General features: G+C 20.1%; 6 protein-coding genes across 6 annotated transcripts; all 6 read left to right on the top strand.

Moving 5' to 3' along the window:
* Nucleotides 1-1,688: 1,688 nt before the first annotated feature.
* On the top strand, nt 1,689-2,806 carry PY17X_1200400 (PIR protein; the record flags this gene model as incomplete). The annotated part of the gene is made up of 3 exons (XM_022956661.1): nt 1,689-1,703; nt 1,840-2,595; nt 2,699-2,806. The coding sequence occupies 3 exons, from the start codon at nt 1,689-1,691 to the stop codon at nt 2,804-2,806; spliced, it is 879 nt and encodes a 292-aa protein (XP_022812528.1).
* A 2,292-nt stretch (nt 2,807-5,098) lies between these two features.
* On the top strand, nt 5,099-6,224 carry PY17X_1200300 (uncharacterized protein; the record flags this gene model as incomplete). Its single annotated transcript, XM_719114.1, has 3 exons — nt 5,099-5,113; nt 5,273-6,049; nt 6,138-6,224. The coding sequence occupies 3 exons, from the start codon at nt 5,099-5,101 to the stop codon at nt 6,222-6,224; spliced, it is 879 nt and encodes a 292-aa protein (XP_724207.1).
* Nucleotides 6,225-8,643: 2,419 nt separating this feature from the next.
* Nucleotides 8,644-9,784, top strand: PY17X_1200200 (PIR protein; the record flags this gene model as incomplete). The annotated part of the gene is made up of 3 exons (XM_725584.2): nt 8,644-8,658; nt 8,780-9,634; nt 9,719-9,784. The coding sequence occupies 3 exons, from the start codon at nt 8,644-8,646 to the stop codon at nt 9,782-9,784; spliced, it is 936 nt and encodes a 311-aa protein (XP_730677.2).
* Nucleotides 9,785-12,743: 2,959 nt separating this feature from the next.
* On the top strand, nt 12,744-13,966 carry PY17X_1200191 (PIR protein; the record flags this gene model as incomplete). The annotated part of the gene is made up of 3 exons (XM_034637618.1): nt 12,744-12,758; nt 12,900-13,799; nt 13,904-13,966. 3 exons carry the CDS (start codon nt 12,744-12,746, stop codon nt 13,964-13,966), a joined length of 978 nt encoding a protein of 325 aa, XP_034493566.1.
* Nucleotides 13,967-16,776: 2,810 nt separating this feature from the next.
* PY17X_1200181 (PIR protein) lies at nt 16,777-17,919 on the top strand (the record flags this gene model as incomplete). Its single annotated transcript, XM_022955739.2, has 3 exons — nt 16,777-16,791; nt 16,929-17,744; nt 17,833-17,919. The coding sequence occupies 3 exons, from the start codon at nt 16,777-16,779 to the stop codon at nt 17,917-17,919; spliced, it is 918 nt and encodes a 305-aa protein (XP_022810900.2).
* A 2,339-nt stretch (nt 17,920-20,258) lies between these two features.
* On the top strand, nt 20,259-21,278 carry PY17X_1200171 (uncharacterized protein; the record flags this gene model as incomplete). Its single annotated transcript, XM_722535.1, has 3 exons — nt 20,259-20,273; nt 20,394-21,128; nt 21,213-21,278. 3 exons carry the CDS (start codon nt 20,259-20,261, stop codon nt 21,276-21,278), a joined length of 816 nt encoding a protein of 271 aa, XP_727628.1.
* Between the last annotated feature and the right edge of the window lie 1,622 nt (nt 21,279-22,900).

Here is a 22,900-nt window from a genome sequence, read left to right as displayed (position 1 = left end):
TATAAAAGATTGTTATGCTTCTAACATTTTTAGTAATACATTAAAAATACACTATATATACAATATTTTTTAAGATTTAATTGTAATTACTATTATTTTTTGTATTTTACATTTGCATTAAAATTAATTAGTATTGATAGAAGTTGCTTTATACGCTTTAATTTATTTATCATAAAGGGATAATAATAGATTGATCAGTATTAATTTTTAAATTTTATATTTTGAGGTATAAATTAAGTATATTTTAAAAGATTTAAAAAATAAAATATAAGTATGTTAATAAAATTGAATGCTATAGTTTGTTCTAACAATTATAAATAATATGATAGATCGAATGCGTTATTATTATATACATGTAAAATAGTAAAATATTCTACCAATAACTAATATTAAAATATTTTTATATTGTGAAAACTTGATATAATTAAATATTAATTTTATCGAAAAGACATAATAATACATTATAAAGGTATCAATGTTATATTCTTGTTAAATATCCAATTTGCAATTTATAATTTTATATTCTAAAATATGGATTAATGGAGGTGTTAAAGACTCAATTTATGTTAAATTTCATTTTATTATTCCATATTAACTCGTATTATATTATTAGTTTTTATTGAATAATAATTTTTTAATCTAAAACAACATTACGTTATCATAGAATTAATAAAATATAGAATTTTAATAAAATATTTGAATGTATAAACATTGATAACTATAACAATATAATATATAAGATAAAAATGAAAAATGCAGAACATTTATCGAATATTCAACTTAATTTAAATATTAAAAGAGCAAAGATATCTTATCTCTCTCCTCTTAAAGTGAAATATAATAACTTAATTAAACATAGTTTTCTATTATACTTTAAAATTTCCATCAATAGTTATTTATATACTAATATTTAATATTTACTAAGTATTGTTTAAAAACTATTTACATTCAAAGGCTTATTTAAGCTTATAAATAGCTTAATAAATATTGGTTCAGTGCTAATTGTTTTAAACCGTGAAAATTATGCGTAAAATATATTGTAAAATTACTCAATATGGTATATTTATAAATTGAAGTATATAGAAATGAAAATATAGTTATCGGAATCATTAAAATGGATTATGAATTTATCTATATTCATTAAAAACAATATAAATGTATATAATTTGCATAGAAAATAGAAAAATGAACTTTGTAAATGTTATAATTTAAATAAAATATTGATATATATTATAAGAAACAAGTATATAAATATATATTTATATACTTTTAAAAATTACACTAATAATAGATTTATTAAAGCATGAAAAAAAAATTGTATTTTTCTATATTGAGACACAAATATAAGAGGGAGTATTTTAAATTCATTACTAAACTACTTAAATTTTTATAATAAAATTATAATGGATGTTATTAATAATCATAAATTATATTATATATCTGATTAAAATGTATTAAATATCTCCAATTTAAAGCAGCTTAGTAGTCATCAAAAAAAAGGAATAGACCGTTTCTTTAGTAATAATATTATTCTATATTAATTTAATTATTGAAAAACTTATAATATATTTAACTACAGACCGTTGTTATATATAGGGCTAAAGTATTTGCGTCGTATATTTGGTGCAATGTATATAAAACAGCATGATTTTACTCAATTTACAAATCAAAAATAAAATTATATCACTATGAATAAGGAAGTGGTATATGCATTTTTTAATAATAATAATTTCCTTTACATTTATTGATATTGTATTACATACAAATATCATTAAACTTATTTTAATAAAATTTTCAATAATGCACATTTATAATAATTTTTTTTAAATATTTTTTTAGTGTAAAAGGTTCAAGAATATAAGGGAATCGATTCCCAGTCAATTGGACAGCAACAAAGAGTATCAAATTAATGATAATCATCTCGATGAATATTGTGCTAGTGGGTGTAATACTTCTCTCGATAAAATTAGTGCTGGATGTTTATATTTGTTTGATTCATTCTTTAAGGATAAGTCTAAGTTTGAGTCTGTTGCAGAAAATAAGATCTATATTGTTGAATACATTTTGATATGGTTAATTTATATGTTAAATCTGATCAAAACTAAAGAAAACGACAGTATAACGATTTTTTATAATACATATATAGAGGGTGGTGATAAGTATACTAAAAAATTAGATTATATTGATAGTTATAAGTATCTTATAGATGAAAATAAATATTTTTTAAGTATGGATATGAGCATTATAACTAAATTATATGATGTATTTAATACATTATGTGACATATATAATGGGCTTGATACAAACGCCTTAAATTGCGCGGAATATTCCCAAAAAGCTAATCAATTTGTTGAAAGATATAAACAAATTATCATAGATCATAACATTACTGAAGATAAACTCTATTCTCATGTATTTATTATTTTATTAATTGATTATGAAAAATTAAAAAATAAATGTAAAATTTTCCCATCCATTCCAGATATAACAACAATCATTTCTGAAGTTACATCAAGTTCGTCGATAGCAAGGAAATTAATTCCAGTTGTGTCGATATTTGCTGCAATAGCAATTTTTTTAGGGATTTCTTATAAGGTAAATAATAAGGAATTAAAAAATATCAGATTTAAATATTATTTTCATTAAATATATGCAAACATTAACAAACAACCGTACGCTTCTTAACATTTTACATTAGTATTCGTTATTTGGATTTCGTAAACGAGCTCAAAAAGAATATTTAAGAGAAAAAATAAAAAATATAAAGAAGAGAATGAATCGTTCATATATGATTCAAAGAGAGTGACTATTTCAGGAATAGTAATAATGATTTATATATTTTAATTGTTTATTTGGAAGTAATTTTGATCATAATTTTTATGTTGTTTTATGTTGTGGGTCAGAATTGTGTCTGCGGGACCCATGTTTGGGTTAGAGTTAAGTATTATATTGTATTCATTTTTTATAATTTGAACACTAATTAAATATATGTACCATTTCCGTATGGTTAATCTCGAAATGATATCTAAATATGCAACCAAAAGGGGTATTTCCATTAATATAAAAAGACCCACATAACATTTTTTCATAAGTTATAATATATATAATTAAATGTTAATATTGATATTGGCTATATATGAATTTATATTATGGTATATTATAATTGTCTATTATATAAGGATTGATAACTCAGAGTTATATTGAATTATGCATATAATAATATGTTTCTTTATTTTATGAAAATTTTATTCAGTAAAACTTATAACTTGTATCATATTTATTTTTATTTAAATCATGTTATCCAACTGAACTGTAATAATAGATATTCATAAAATATAGATGCATGAAATACCAATCGAGAATCGAAAATACAACGTTATCTATAAAAGGCATTTTATGCATCTAACATTTTTAGTAATACATAAAATATGCACTATAGATATATTATAATAAATTTATAAATTATAAATATATATAATAATCATTTTTTTCATTTCGATAATTTGCATTTATATTAATGTTCTAATTTATATTGATAGGAATAGTTATATATATATTAATTTAATTATCATAAGGTATAATAATAGATTAATCATTATTATTTTTTAAGCTGTATATTTTGAGATATAAATATATTACATTTAAAATTGTTAAAAACTAAAATATAAGAATATTAATAAAATTTAATGTTATAGTTCTAGTAATTATAAATAATATGATAAATATAATACGTTATTATTATATGCTTATATATATAATTTAATAAAATACTCTATCAATAACTAATATTGAAATATTATTTTATTATGAAACCTTCATATAATAAACATTAATATTATCGAAAAGACAAATAATAATGCATTATAATGATATAATTTTTATATATTTGTTAAAGATCCACTTCGGGATATGTGGTTTTATATTATAAAAATTTGGATCCATGGAGAAAATGATAAAGACTTAATTCATGTTAAATGTCATTTTATTATTCCATATTAACTCTTATTATATTATCATTGCTTTATCGTAGAATTAATAAAATATAGAATTTTTAATAAATTATTTGAATGATATACATTGATAACTATGACAGTAGAATATATAAGATAAAATTAAGTATGTAGAATATTTAACGAATATTCAATTTAATTTATATATTAAAAGAGAAAATATATCTTATCTCTCTCCTACTAAAGGGTAATATAAAAACCTAATACATATAGTTTTCTATTATACTTAAAAATTTCATCAATAATTATTTGTGTTAATATTTAATATTTATTAAGTATGATTTTAAAAACAATCTACACCCAAAGATTTATTTAAGCTTATAAATACGGGTTCAGTGTTAATTGTCGTTTTAAACCTTGGAAATTATGCGTAAAATATATTATAAAATTATCCAATAAGGTATATTGGAATAAAAATAAAGTTATTTAACACATTAAAATTGTTTTTTAATTTATCTACATTAATTAAAAACAATATAAATTTATGTATTGGGGATAGAAAATGGAACAATACAACTTTGTAAATATTATAATTTTAGAAAAGTCTATATTATATGTTATTAGAAACAAGTATATAGTATTTAATATATTTTTTAAAAAGGCTATTTATATGCTTTTAAGGATTATAGTAATAATATAATTTTCATTTTTTATATTTATACAGTATTTAAGTTTTAGAAAGGCAATCATTAAAACATAAAATATAAATATATTTCTTTTCTATGTTCAAACATACTTTAAATTCATTATAAATGTATATTCATTTTTATAATATAGTTATACAAAATTTTAGTAAGAATGCATTTCTTGTATAAAATGCATCATATATATATTTAATCAAAATGTATTAAGTAACCCTCTATTTAAGGTAATTTATCTAATTATGATAAACAGGAATAGAACATTTCTTTACTAATAATATTATTTTATTATGTATAATAATTTAATTATTAAAAAGTTATAATATATTTAACTACAGACAGTTGTTATATATAGGGTTAAAGTATTTACGTCACATATTAGGGGCAGTGTATATAAAATAGCATGATTCTACTCAATTTACAAATCAAAAATAAAATTCCATTACAATGAATAAGGACGTGGTATATTCATTTTTTAATAATAATAATAATAATAATAATAATAATAATTTCATTTACATTTGTTTGATATTGTATTATATATAAATATCATTAAACTTTATTTTAATAAAATTTTCAATAATACACGTTTTTATTAATTGTTTTTAAATGATTTCTTAGTGTGAAAAGTTCAAGAATGTAACGACGAATTTAAAATATGATTCGAATAATGAAAGCTATAAATTTATAAATAATGAATATTTCCAAGAGTATTGTACTGGTGATAGTTGTGATAATGATCTCGACAAAATTAATGCTGGATGTTTATATTTGTTTGATGCATTTTTTAAGGATATTTCTGCGTTTAGAATGACTGTAAAAGGAAACATTGATATTGTTGAATACATTTTGATATGGTTAAGTTATATGTTAAGCCTGATCAAAAGTAAAGAAGATAATAGAAAGCATTTTTATAATACATATATAATGGATGGTGATGAGTATACTAATAATATAAATTATATTATTGATTTTGATGGTTATAAGGATCTTATAGATAAAAATTATTATATTTTAAATATGGATATTAGCATTATATCTAGATTATATGATGCATTTAATACATTATGTGACATATATAATGGGCTTGATACAAACAGCTCAAATTGCGCGAACTATTCGGAAAAAGCTAGACAATTTATTCAAAAATATGAAGAATTTAACATAGATCATAACATTACTAAAGATAAACCCTATTTTCATGCATTGATTACTATATTAAATGGTTATGATAATTTAAAAAATGAATGTGAAGATTTCCCATCCACTCCAGATATAACAAACATAATTTCTGAACATGCTTCTGAAGTTACATCAAGTTCGTCGATAGCAAGCAAATTAATTCCAATTTTATCGATATTAGTTGCAATAGCAATTTTTTTAGGAATTTCTTATAAGGTAAATAATAAGGAATTTAAAAACTATTTGCATTAAATATATGCAAACGTTAACAAAAAATCATATGTTTCTTAACATTTTACATTAGTATTCGTTATTTGGATTTCGTAAACGAGGTCAAAAACAATATTTAAGAGAAAAAATAAAAATAATAAAGAAGAAAATGAATCATTAATATGTAATTCGAAGAGTAGTGATAATCCCAGGAATAGTAATAATAGTTGATATATTTTAAGAAATTGTCTATTTGGAAATAAGTAATTTTTATAATAATTTTTGCATAATTTTTATATAGTTATTATGTTGTGGGACCCGTGTATGGGTTAGGGTTACATATTATATTGTAATTTAACTTTTTATAACTTGAACAGTAATTAAATATATGTACCATCACGTATGTTTAATCAAGATATGATGCCCAAATATGCACCCCGAAATGGGGATAAGCTAATATGAATTGGGTTGTATAACATATTTTATAAGTTATAATATATATAATTGAGTGTTCATGCCGATTTAATATGATTAAAATAAATATATTACAAATATTAATATAAATATTTTCTATATAATAATTGCCTATTATATAAGCCTTGATAACCAAGAGATATATTGAATTATGCATATCATAATATGTTTCTTTATTTAATGAAAATTTTATTTAGTAAAACTTATTATTTGTATCATATTTGTTTTAATTTAAATTATGCCAACATAACTTTAATAATAACATTATATATGAAGTTGGGTATGAATTATAATAAAATTCATTTTGATTATTCATCTATGTTATAATATAACTTCAGGTTAATGAATATATTTTATTGTTAATTAAACATATTACCAATATATAATAGGAAGTCATAAAATATAGATTCAAAAAATATCGATCGAAGTTCGACGACACAACGATATCTATAAAAGATGTTTTATTCATCTAACATTTTTAATAATATATAATAATTGCACTATATATACAATATTTTTTAAGTTTTAATTGTTTTACTATTCTCTTTTTGTATTTTACATTTGTATTAAAATTAACTAGTATTAATAGAAGTTTTATGCGCTTTAATTTACTTATCATAAAGGCATAATAATAGATTAATCACTATTAATTTTAAACTTTATAGTTTTGAGGTATAACTAAATTATATTTTAAAATAGTTAATATATTTGAATATAAGAATATTAATAAATTTTCATTTATATTTCGTTCTAATAATTATAAATAATATGATAGATCGAATACGTTATTATAATACGACTATGCATATAATAAAATACTCTACCAATAATTAATATTGCTATGTTATGTAACCTTCGTATAATTAAATATTAATATTAATTTTATCGAAAAGACGCATAATTTATATATATTTGTTAAAGATCCAATTTGGAATTTATAATTTTATATTCTAAAATATGGATTAATGGAGGTGTTAAAGACTCGATTTATGTTAAATTCCATTTTATTATTACATGTTAATTCATATTATATTATCACTGTTTAATGAATAATCTTTAATCATAAACAGCATTGCTTTGTCATAGAATTAATAAAATATAGAATTTTTAATTAATTATTTGAATATATATACATTGATAACTATAAAAATATAATATATAAGATAAAAATGAACAATTCAGAACATTTAGAGAATATTCAACTTAATTTAAATATTAAAAGAGCAAAGATATCTTATCTCTCTCCTCTTAAAGTGAAATACAATAACTTAATTAAACATAGTTTTCTATTATACTTTAAAATTTCCATCAATACTTATTTATATGCTAATATATAATATTTACTAAGTATTATTTTTAAAACAATATACATTCAAAGACTTATTTAAGCTTATAATACGGGTTAAGTTCTAATTGTCGTTTTAAAGCGTGGAAATTATGCGTAAAATATATTATAAAATTATCCAATAAGGAATACTTATAAATTATAATATGTAGGAATAAAAATAAAGTTATTTAAAATGTTAAAATTATTTTTTAATTTATCTATATTAAATAAAAATAATATAAATTTATATAATTTGCATAGAAAATGGAGCATATAACTTTAAAATACTATAATTTTAGAAAAAACATAATATATATTATAAGAAACAAGTATATAAGTATTTAACATTTTTTTTAAAATTTATATTTATATACTTTTAAGGATTATAGTAATAATAACTTTCTTAATTTTTTATATTTGTGTAATATTTGAGTTTTATGACGTTTGTGTTCTACATTAAAGCATATGTATAAGTATATATTTTTTAAATTCATTATAAAAGTATATCCATTTTTATAATAAAATTATACCAAATGTTAGTAAGAATAGTATTTTTTGTATAAAATGTATTATGCAAACCTCTATTTAAGATATTTTAGCTAAATGTCATAAAATAAGTATAATATGATTTTAGTAATACTACTATATTATTATTTTATGTGAAGTTAAAATTAAGAATATATCTAACGAAAGATAATTGGTATGTAAAGAGCTTAAGTAAATATAACATATATTTATGCAATATATATAAATAACATCATCCCACATAATCTCCAAATTATAACAGAATTTCATTATAATGTCTGCTAATCTGGTATATATCCTTTTTTTTACATTATTTGGATGTTGCATTAACTATAAATTATATTAATTTTCATTTTAGTAACATTTATATTAATACATTCTTTTGTTTAATTCGTAAAATATATTCGTAGTGTGATGTAATTAAAGCAATCGATGATGGTATTGTCTTCCATCGAAGTTCTCAAAATTATACGTTTAATGGAAGTTTTACCGATAAGTATTGTCCTGATAATAAGTGTGATAATGATAACATAAAAATTAGTTCTGCTTTTATAGCATTACTAAAATTTTATAAGGATTTTGGCGATATGAAAAATTTAGACAGTGATAAACTTGCTGAATACGCTATTTTATGGTTAGGTCACAAGGTGAATCAAAAAACAGAAAATAGAACCACCAAATTAAACGATTTTTATAATAATCATATAAAAACAAATAGTCATTATGATCAGAAAAAAATTGGTGATAGTGATAGTAAGATTAATATAAATGTTATAGAAAATAAAATAAAATCGATGAATATCGATATTAAAGATATATCTAATTTTTATGAAGTATTTAAATTACTATGTAAGATGGGTAGTGAAGTTGGTAAAAAAGAAACCCAATGCAATACATGTTTAAAAAATGCTGGAGAATTTTATGAAAAATATGAAAAACTTAAAAATGCTTTAGATATTAATAAAGGAAGTTCTTATTTTCAACTATGGTTAAGTTTATCAAAAGATTATGACAAATTTAAAGAGAAATATAATACACGTGGATGTAGTAATATCAAATTCCTTGAAACTTGTTCACAAAGTTTAGTGACAAAAAGTCCAGTGACAAATTGTCCAGTGACAACTAGTCCAGTGACAAATAGTCCAGCGACAAATTGTCCAGCGACAAATTGTCCAGCGACAGAATGTCCAGTGACAAAAAATACACTAATTACAATTGCAATTATATTTGTTGCAGCATCAACTTTATTGGGAGTTTCTTATAAGGTAAATAATAAGGAATTAAAAAAAAATATTATATATATGTAAACATTAACGAACAACCGTATGGTTCTTAACATTTTATATTAGTATTCGTTATTTGGATTTCGGAAACGATCTCAAAAACAACATTTAAGAGAAAAGCTAAAAAAGTAAAGAAGAAACTGATCATTAATATGTGATTTGAAGAGTAGTGATTATTCCAGGAATAGTAATAATGGTTGATATATTTTAATAAATTGTCTATTTCGAAGTAATTTTTGCATAATTTTTATATAGTTTTTATGTTGTGGAACCCATATTCGGATTAGGATTAAGTGTTATATTGCATTTAATTTTTTATAATTTGATAACATTTATTAGTTTAAAGAATTGTTTTAAATATATATAGGAAATAAATTATTAAAATATGTAAGGGATAAGTTGTAATTTTTAATATTTATATTAAGTCTAAATATGTAAGAAAAAATGAGAATAAAGATGAATATGAAAAGGAATGAATAAAATAATATATTTTGGCAAATAAGAATTTGATTTTTTGTTAATATAACTTAATGGTAAATGTGTTTAACTAAGTCTTTTTGTATTTTATTGTTAATTTGGGGTTATTGGTTTATGGGGGAATTTATCGAATATTGGAATCGATATAAAAAGATGATTCCAAAGCATCGATTTGGTCCTAGAAGAAAAGGTTGATTTAAATAATTACAGCATTTAATATGAGAAATTAAGGAGGGAGTGAATTGGAAGAAAATAATTATTATGATTTCCTTCCTCAGTGACAACGGAACAAAATGATAGATGAAGTGAGTGATGTAGGAATGGATTTGAATGAAATAAAAGTATAAAGTGATATTTGGAGGAAATATATATAAGGGAGAGAAGTTAAGTTACGTTAAAGGTATATTTATTTTACACACATTATTTTATGAATTATGTACAAGGTAAATAAAAAGAAAGTTATGAAGTATACAATTTTTAAAATATTTCTTCATTATCAAATATTATACATTTTTACTATTTTTATTTTAGTATTTTCCATTTGGATGGAGAAAGGAATTGAAGAAAAAAAAACATGAAAGAGGTTATAAACTCAACTGATGGAAAAAAATAAAATGCAAATAATTATAAATTCATCTAATCAAAAAAAACAGACTAAAAAATCAATAAATTCCGTTTGTGGAAAAATCTCCATTGTTAAATATGTACCAACTTATGCAAGGCGATCCTGTACCATTTATTAATTTTTTTTTTTTTTTTTTAATTTTTTTTGTTTATAAAGAAATCACAATTCTTTAGAATTATAAATTTAATTAATGTCTTATATTTTTTCTTAAATAACCAAAGCTCAGATGTTTATGATTCTGACTTTAAAATTCAATATAAATATTAAAAATAACAAATAAGTAAATTCGTTTATTATTATTATAGGTAAATAAACTCATAAGTATCATCAAAAAATATATATGTGTAATATCATAATATAAATATATGTATTTTAATAATCTATATAAAACGATGTTGTTTAATCAATTCATTTGATTTCCATTATAATATTTCTCTAAAATTATAAGAATAAAATAATTAATAATATAATGAATGAATAAAAAAAATATATTTTATAAAATAATTTATTATTGAAAAAATTCATAATAATATTTTTAAAAAATATAAACAGTGACCCTCTACGTCTCTATCATACATTGCAAAATATAATTGTTTTTTATGCATATTCAGTAAAAAAAATATAAAAGTGGATATTTCCTATATTAAAAGCTGTGTTATGAAATAAAAAATCAATGATATATAATAATGCATTATAAAGATATCAATTTTATATTATTGTTAAAGATCAATTCGGAATATGTGGTTTTATATTATAAAAAACTGAATCAATGGAGAAAAGGTTAAAGGATCATTTAATGTTAAATTTCATTTTATTATTCTATATGAACGCATATTATATTATCATTATTTAATGAACCATCTTTAATAACAAACAGCATTGTTTTATCACAGAATTAATAAAGTATATAATTTTTAATAAAATATTCGAATGTATATACATTGATAACTATAATAATAAAATATATAAGGTAAAAATGAACAATTCAGAACATTTAACAAATATTTATATAAATTTAAATATTAAAAGAGCAAATATATCTTATCTTTCTCTTCTTAAAGGGTAATATAACAACCCAATTAAACATATTTTTCTATTATACTTTAAAACGTCACCAATAGTTATTTATATGCTTAACATTTACTATGTATTATTTTAAAAACAATTCACATTTAAATAGCATAATAAACACGGGTTCATTGCTAATTGTTGTTTTAAAGAATGGAAAGGACGGCAAAATATATTATAAAATTACCCAATAAGGCATATTTTTAAATTGAAGTATATAAGAATAAAAATAAAGTTATAGTAATCATTAAAATGAATTATGAATTTATCTGTATTAAATAAAAACAATATAAATTTATGTATATGCAATTAAAAAAGTGAATAATGCAACTTATTTTATAAATGTTATAATTTTAGAAAAGTCTACATTATATATTATAAGAAACAAGTATATAAATATTTAAAATATATTAGAAAAAATATATTTATATACCTTAAGGATTATAGTAATGACGGGCTCCTTAATTGTTTCGATTTTTGCAGTATATTAGTTTTGGGGTACCATTTATTAAAACACAATATATGGTGTTGTTTCTTTCATACGGTAAACCATATATATAAGTATATATTTTTTAAATTCATAATAAAAGTATATCCATTTTTATAGTAAAATTATTCCAGATGTTAGTAAGAATGCCATTTTTTGTATAAAATGGATCATATCTATATTTAATCAAAAATGTATTAAGCAACCCTTTATTTAAGGTAATTTAGCTAATTATTATAAAAAGGAATGTAACTTTTCTTTAGTAATATTGTTTTATTATCCTATGCTAATTTCATTATTGAAAAACTTATATATTTAACTACAGACAGTTGTTATATATAGGGTTAAGGTATTATAGTCACATATTAGGGGAAACGTATATAAAACATCATGATTTTACTCAATTTACAAATCAAAAATAAAACTCCATTACAATGAATAGGAAAGTGGTATATCATTTTTTAATAATAATAACAATAATAATTTCCTCTACATTTTTTGATATTGTATTATATATATGATTAAACTTTATTTTAATAAAATTTTCAATAATATACATTTCAAATAATTGTTTTTAAATGTTTTCTTAGTGTCAACACTTCAAATCTGTATGGATCTATTTTCCCGATGAATTGAAAAATGGAAACTATGATTTTTTATCTAATGGTCAACATTTCAAAAAGTATTGTACTAATAATATTTGTAATAATAATCTCGAAAAAATTAATTCTGCATGTTTACAATTGTTTAATGCATTCTTTGGGGATTATAATGCGTTTACTGATAACGCAAAAAAAAAGATCGATATTGTTTATTACATTATTATATGGTTAAGTTATATGTTAAGCCTAAAAAAGGATAACGGAATCAATAAATTAAACGACTTCTATACTGAACATATAGAAAAAAATACGCATTATATTAAAAAAATAGAAAGTATTCATGAATATAAATGTCATAAGGACATCATAGATAAAAAAAAGGAATTGTTGGATATGGATATAAATGATAATATTATATCTGAATTATATGTTGCATTTAAATCATTATATGAACTGTATTCTACATTTAGTGAAAACACGTCAAATTGCGCAAAATGCTCAAATAAAGCTAATCAATTTGTTGAAAAATATGGAAAACTTTACAAAGATTATAATAACATTGATAGCAGCCCATATAGAAACATATTGTCTACATTATCAACTGATTATAATAATTTAAAAAATGAATGTAAAGGTGTTCAAGATAGCAATTTCCCAACCCTTCCAGAGATAAACACATTACAAAATACTACAAAAGGTCCTGAAAAGGCATCTGCAACTAATTCTATACACAAATCTGCACAAACTTCTGAACAAACTGTACAAACTTTTGATAAAAATGTACAAAATTCTGATGTTACATCATCAAGTTCGTCGATAGTAAGCAAATTAATTCCAGTTGTATCGATATTTGTTGCAATATCATTTTTTTTGGGAATTTCTTATAAGGTGAATAATAAGGAATTAAAAAATATTTTATTTAAATATTATTTTAATTATATATATGTAAACGTTAACAAAAAAATAATACGCTTCTTAACATTTTATATTAGTATTCGTTATTTGGATTTCGGAAACGATCTCAAAAACATTTAAGAGAAAAGCTAAAAAAATAAAGAATAAAACTGATCATTAATAAATTATTCTGAATATGGCAATTTATTTATTTTAAGAAACTGTCTATTTAGAAATAAGTAATTTTTGCATAATTTGTATACAGTTTTATGTTATGGGTCATAGTTATGTTTGTGGGACCCACATTCGGGTTAGGATTAAGTATTATATATTTATTTAATTTTTTATAATTTGAATACTAATTAATTATATGTACCGTCCCTATATGTTTAATCGCAAATGAAGTTAAAAGATCAAATATGCAACCAAAAAAGGGTCACAGCATTTTTTCATAAATTATAATATATATAATTTAGTGTTCATATCGATTTAATATGATTAAAAAAATGTCTATATTGCATATATTAATTCATATTATGATATGTGATAATTATTTATTATATAAGACTTGTTAGCCCAGAGCTATATTGAATTATGCATATCATAATACGCAATATATGTATTTATTTGATGAAACATTTTATTTAATAAACTTATTATTTGTATCATATTTGTTTTAATTTCAATTATATTACGCCAACTGAACTGTAATAATAGCATTATATGGTGATTCATTTGGAACAATTGCCTACATTACAATATATATTCGGATTAACATATGTGTTTTTAACATTAATTAAATATATTACCAATGTATAATAATCATAAAATATAGATTCATAAAATACCGATCGAGATTCGACAATATAACATTGTCTATAAAATATTAATATGTAACTAACATTTTTAATAACACAATAAAAATATGCATAATAATACAAAATTACATTATAAAAATATGTATACTATCCTTTTATTTTTCAATTGTATTTAGTTCATTTATGCTAATATTTTAAATTCAAATTATAGAAATAGTTCTATTTACATTAATTTATTTATCATAAAGGTATAATTTTATATTAATCACTATTAATTTTTAAACTTTATAGTTTTGAGGCATAAATAAATTACATTTTAAAATGGTTAAAATATAAGTATATTAATAAAATTTAATGTTATAATTTGTTTTAATAATTATAAATAATATGATAGATATAAAGTCGTTATTGTTATAATATATATATAATATTGTATCAATGGACAAGCACTAAATACGTTAAATTTGGGAAACATAAAATTATGTATTAATGTTAAGTATATAGAAAAAGTATGTAATAATTAATTTAATTTGAATTAATAATATTTTTATTAGGTTATTATATATATAATTCACAAATATATTGTTATTGCTAAATAATATGTTCTAAAATGTTATATTTTAAAACAATGAAACAAAAAAATTACTAATTGATTTAAAGTATTTTTATTAAGCGCATTAATTATTCCGTTGTACCATACAATGATATAGCAGTAATAATAATAATATTAATAACAATAGATAAACGTATTAAATACGAATAAATATATTATGTTAATTTGATACACTACGTGGGTATAAATTCATTATATATATTATTAAACTTGTAATAAGACTAAAATTGTATACAAACAAGATCAAATGAAATATTATAACATTTATTTAAGTATGCATTAATTCGATAATATTAGAATTAACACTGCCAAGCAAAATAATATTAATAATTCTATAGTCTTTAAAAATATTATTTTTCATCATAAAACTAAATATAGTTTATTATAAAACATGCAGTAAAATATTATTTATTAAAATATAAAAACAAACTATATATTTAGAAAAGTAATAATTATAAGTTATTTCTAATGAATAATTTTAATATATATACATAATTTAAAGCTTTAATGTTAAAATAATACAAGACATAATTAGCTATATAGAATAGGTAAATCTTATATAGCTACATAATTGTCTTAAAAAAGCATACTTCCCTTATCTCTCCTATCTAAAATGCAAATATACCAACCTAATTACACATGGTTTTCTATTATACCTTAAAATTTGCATCAACACTTATTTATATTTTAATATTTAATATATACTAAGTATTATTTAAAAATAATATGCATTAAAAGACTTATTTAAATTTATAAATACTGGGTCAGTGCTAATTGTCGTTTTAAACCGTGAGAAAGATGTGCAAAATATATTATATAATTATCTAATATAGTGTATTTCTAATTTAATTATATAGGAATAAAAATAAAGTTATTGGAATCATTAAAATGGATTATGAACTTATTTATATTAAATAAAAATAATATTAAAATTATGTATATGCAATTAAAAAGGGAACAATGCAACTTATTTTATAAATGTTATAATTTTAGAAAAATATTGGTATATATTATAAAAAACAAGTATGTAAATATTTAATATATTTAAAAAAATCACGATTTATATATTTTTAAGGATTATAGTAATAATATAATTTTTTATTTTTTAGATTTATACAGTATTAAGTTTTAGAAGGGCAATCATTAAAACATAAAATATAAATATATACCTTTTCTATGTTCAAATATACTTAAATTATTTATAAAAGTATATTAATTTTTATAATAAAGTTATACCATTGTTAGTAAGAATATAATTTTTTGTATAAAATGCATCATATCTATATTTAATCAAAACCGTATTAAACAATCATCTATTTAAGGTAATTTAACTAATTTTCATAAAATAAGTATAATATGATTTTAGTAATACTACTGTATTATTATTTTATATTAATTTAATTATTTAAAAACTTATATATTTAACTACAGACATCTGTTATATATACGGTTAAAATATTTTCGTCACATATTGGGGGCAGTCTATATAAAATAGCATGATTATACTCAATTTACAAATCAAAAATAAAATCCCATTATAATGGATGACAAAATAGTATATGAATTTTTTAATAATAATAATTTTCTTTACATTTTTTGATATTGTATTACATATAAATATCATTAAACTTTGTTTTAATTAAATTTTCAATAATTCACGTTTTTATTAATTGTTTTTAAATGTTTTCTTAGTGTAGAAAGTTCTTTTCTCTAAGAACCTCGATTTCCGATAAATTGGACAATGAAAAAAATTATAAAATAACTAATGAACAACCTATCAAAGAGTATTGTACTAATGGCAAATGTAGTAATAATATCGGAAAAATTAATGCTGGATGTTTATTTTTGTTTGATTCACTCTTTAAGGATTCTTCTGTGTTTTCGTATTATACAAAAAATAACATCAATTTTGTTGATTACATTATCATATGGTTAAGTAATATGTTAAGCCAAATCGAAGATAAAGAAAACGACAGTCTAAAATTTTTTTATACTACATATATAAATAATGATAAGTATACAAATCCTATATCTGGTGTTGAAGATCATTATAGTAGTTATAAGGATCTTATAGATAAAAAAAATATCATGAATATGGATATGAAAATTATATCTAAATTATATGACGCATTTAATACATTATGTATGTTGTATATTGAATTTGATGATAAAAGTCCAGATTGCAACAAATATTTGAAATATGCTGATGAATTTGATAAAAAATATAAAAAACTTAATAAAGATCCTAGTATTACTGTAAACAATTCATATAATCAACTATTGTGTACTTTATCAACTGATTATGATAATTTTAAAAAGAAATATAGTAATGTTCGAAGTTGCGAATCTTCACCCCTTCCGACGATAGAAAAATGTGTACAAAGTTCTGAACTAACTTCTTCACAAACTTTTGAGGTTGCATCATCAAATTCGTCGATAACAAACAAATTATTTATAGTTTTATCAATATTTGGTGCAATAGCATTTTTTTTAGGAATTTCTTATAAGGTAAATAATAAGGAATTAAAAAATTATTTTCATTAAATATATGCAAACATTAACAAAAAAATATACGTTTCTTAACATTTTATATTAGTATTCGTTATTTGGATTTCAGAAGCGATTTAAAAAACAACAAATAAGAGAAAAAATAAAAAATATAAAGAAGAAAATGAATCAATAATATATGATTCGAAGATTAATAATGATTAATATATGTTAAGAAGTTGTCTATTGGGAAATAATTTTTGCATAATTTTTATATAGTTTTTACGATGTGGGTCAGGGTTGTGTCTATGTAACCCATATTCGGGTTAGGGATAAGTATTATATTGAATTTAATTTTGTATAATTTGAACACTAATTAAATATATGTACTATACTGTATTTTTAATCACAAGATGAAATCAAAAGTACAAATATGCAACCAAGAAGGGACATAAGCTAATATGTAATGAACTGCGTAACATGTTTTATAAGTTATAATATATATAATTGAGTGATCATCCCGATTTAATATGATTAAAATAAAATGTCTATATTCCATATATTAATTCATATTATCTATATCATAATTGCCTATTATATAAGCCTTGATAACCCAGAGCTACATTAAATTATGCATATCATAATATGTTTTTTTATTTAGTAAAACTTATAACTTTTGTCATATTTATTTTGATTTAAATCATGTTATTCAACTGAACTGTAATAATATAGATTCATAAAATATCGATCGATATTCGACAATACAACGTTATCTATAAAATACATTTTATGCATCTAACATTTTTAGTAATACATAAAAAATGTACTATAGATATATTATAATAAATTTATAAATTATAAATATATATAATACTCATTTTTTTCATTTCAATAATTTGAATTTATGCTAATGTTCTAATTTATATTGGTAGGAATAGTTATATATATATATTAATTTAATTATCATAAGGTATAACAATATATTAATTACTATTAATTTTTAAACTTTATATTTTGAGGTATAAATAAATAATATTTTAAAAGATTTAAAAAATATAATATAAGTATATTAATAAAATTTCGAATTATATTTTGTTATAATAATTATAAATAATATGATAGATATAATACGTTATTATTATATGCTTATATATAATTTAATAAAATACTCTATCAATAATTATTATTGAAATATTGTTTTATTGTGGAATCTTCATATAATCAAACATTAATATTATCGAAAAGACAAATAATACATTATAAAGATATCAATGATTATATTTTTGTTAAAGATTCAATTTGAGAAATATGGTTTTATATTATAAAAATTTGGATTCATGGAGAAAATGATAACGACTTAATTCATGTTAGCTGTCATTTTATTATTCCATATTAACTCTTATTATATTATTAGTTTTTATTGAATAATCAATTTTTAATCTAAAACATTAAGTTACCATATAATTAATAAAATATAGAATTTTTAATAAATTATTTGAATGTACATACATTGATAACTATAACAATAAAATATATGAGATAATAATGAACAGTGTAAAACATTTAACGAACATTTATCTAAATTTATATATTAAAAGAGCAATATATCTTATCTCTCTCCTCTTAAAGGACAATATAAAAACCTAATTAAACATAGTTTTCTATTATACTTTAAAATATGTATCAATACTTATTTATGTTTTATATAATTAGTATTTACTAAGTATGATTTTAAAAACTATTTACATTTAAAGGCTTATTTAACCTTATAAATACTGGTTCAGTGCTAATTGTTGTTTTAGAGAGTGGAAATTATGCGTAAAAAATATTATAAAATTACCCAATAGAGAATACTTTTCAATTGGAATATGTAGGAATAAAAATCAAGTTATTTAACGCATTAAAATTATTTTTTAATTTATCTATATTAAATAAAAATAATATAAATTTATATATTTTGCATAGAAAGTGGAGCATGTAACTAAATTTGAAAATAGTATTATTTTAGAAAAATCTATAATATATATTATAAGAAACAAGTATATAAGAATTTAATATATTTAAAAAATTACTATTTATATACTTTAAGAATTCTAATAATAATAACTTTCTTAATTTTTTATATTTGTGCAGTATTTGAGTTTTATGACGTTGTTTGTGTTCTATATTAAAGCATATGTATAAGTATATATTTTTTAAATTCATTATAAAAGTATATCCATTTTTATAATAAAGTTATACCAAATGTTAGTAAGAATAGTATTTTTTGTATAAAATGCATCATATATACATATGGCAAAAGTGCATAAGCAACCTTCTATTTAAGGTAATTTATCTAATTGCCATAAAATAAGTATAATATAATGTTAGTAATACTAATATATTATTATTTTATATGAAGTTAAAATTAATAATATGTCTAACGAAAGATAACTCTATGTAAAGAGATTAAGTAAATATAACATATATTTTATACAATATATATAAATAACATCACCCCGAATAATCTCCAAATTATAACAGAATTTCATTATAATGTCTTATAAAGTGGTATATATCTTTTTTCTTATATTATTCGTATGTTGAATTCCTACAAATTATATTAATTTTCATTTTAGTAACATTTATATTAATACATTCTTTTGTTTAATTCGAAAAATATATTCGTAGTGGGAATCAATTAATACGATCGATGAATATGTTGATGGTGATCCGAAAAAACCCGGAGAACAACATATGAATATATTAAATACGTATTGCCCTGATGGTAACTGTAGTAGTGATGAACTAAAGATTATTGCTGGTTTTATAATGTTACTAAATATGCTTGGTGATGATAAAACAGATGGTGAAAAACTTGTTGAATACGCTATTTTATGGTTAAGTTATAAACTAAATCAAAAAAAAGAAAATGAAATGACCATATTAAACGATTTTTATACTGATAATATAAAAACAAATAGTTGTTATAAGGAGCATATAACTGATAGTGGTGAAAATATTAATAAGGATGTTATAGAAAAAAAAATGAAATCGATGAATATGAATATTAAAGATATATCTAATTTTTATGATCCATTTAAATCATTATGTAATATGTATAGTGAACTTGATCCAGAAAAAAATACTGAATGCAAGAAATGTTTAGAAAATGCTGGAGAATTTTTTGAAAAATATGAAAAACTTAAAAATACTTTTGATATTACTAAAGGAGTTTCTTATTCTCAACTATGGTCTAATTTATCAATAGATTATATGATTTTTGAAAATGCATATAATAGTTTTAGGTGTAATAATGTTTCATCAGTTGTAGCTTGCCCACGAAGTTCAGTAACAAAAAATACACTAATTACAATTGCAATTATATTTGTTGCAGCATCAATTTTATTGGGAGTTTCTTATAAGGTAAATAATAAGGAATTAAAAAAAAATATTATATATATGCAAACATTAACGAACAACCGTACGGTTCTTAACATTTTATATTAGTATTCGTTATTTGGATTTCGGAAACGATCTCAAAAACAACATTTAAGAGAAATGCTAAAAAAATAAAGAAGAAACTGATCATTAATATATTATTCGAAGAGTAGTGATTATTCCAGGAATAGTAATAATGATTGATATATTTTAAGAAATTGTATATTTCGAAGTAATTTTTGCATAATTTTTATATAGTTTTTATGTTGTGGGTCAGAGTTGTGTTTATGTAACCCATATTCGGGGTAGAGCTAAGTGTCATATCTTTGTTTAATTTTTTATAATTTAAACACTAATTAAATATATGTACCATCTTGCATTTTTAATATAGAGCTGAAGCCTAAATATGCAACCAAAAAAGGGGTACTTCCATTAATATGAAAAGGATCACATAACATATTTATAAGTTATAATATATATAATTGAGTGTTCATGCCGATTTAATATGATTAAAATAAATATATTACAAATATTAATATAAATATTTTCTATATAATAATTGCCTATTATATAAGCCTTGATAACCCAGAGATATATTGAATTATGCATATCATAATATGTTTCTTTATTTGGTGAAATATTTTATTTAGTAAAACTTATTATTTGTACCATATTTATTTTAATTTAAATCATGTTATCCAACTGAACTGTAATAATGGATAGTCATAAAATATAGATTCATAAATTATCGATCGAGAATCGACAATACAACGTTATCTATAAAAGGCATGTTATGCATCTAACATTTTTTGTAATACATAAAAAATACACTATATATCAATATTTTTGATGCTTTAATTGTAGTTACTATTCTCTTTTGTATTTCCTTTACAGTTGTGTTCAAATTAATTAGTATTAATAAAAGATGTATTATATACATTAATCTATTTTCTATAAAGGTATAATATTAAATTATTAACTATTTATTTTTAAACTTCATAGTTTTGAGGTATAAATAAATTATATTTCAAAATATTTAAAAAATAAAATATAAGTATATTAATAAAATTTAATGTTATAGTTCTAGTAATTATAAATAAGATTATAGATATAATGCGTTATTATTATATGACTATACATATAAACTAATAAAATACTATACCAATAATTAATATTGAAATATTGTTTTATTGTGGAAACTGAATACAATTAAATATTAATTTTATCAATAAGACAAATAATAATGCATTATAATGATATAATTTTTATATATTTGTTAAAGATCCACTTCGGGATATGTGGTTTTATATTATAAAAATTTGGATCCATGGAGAAAATGATAAAAATTTAATTCATGTTAAATGTCATTTTGTCAATGTTTAATGAATCGTATTTAATTAAAAACAACATTATGTTATCATAGAATTAATAAAATATAGAAATTTTAATAAATTATTTGAATGTATATGCATTAATAACTATAACAATATATTATATAAGATAAAAATGAACAATTCGGAACATTTAGAGAATATTTATATAAATTTATATATTAAAAGATAAAATATATCTTATCTCTCTCCTCTTAAAGTAAATATAATAACTTAATTAAACATAGTTTTCTATTATACTTTAAAATTTCCATCAATATTTATTTATATGTTAATATTTAGTATTTAATTAGTATTATTTTAAAAACAATATACATATAAAAACGTATTTAAGCTTACAAATACAGGTTCAGTGCTATTGTTTTA

This window comes from Plasmodium yoelii (assembly GCF_900002385.2).
Source record: "Plasmodium yoelii strain 17X genome assembly, chromosome: 12".
In the NCBI taxonomy this organism is placed as follows: domain Eukaryota; phylum Apicomplexa; class Aconoidasida; order Haemosporida; family Plasmodiidae; genus Plasmodium; species Plasmodium yoelii.
This window is presented reverse-complemented; position numbering and strand designations above follow the sequence as displayed.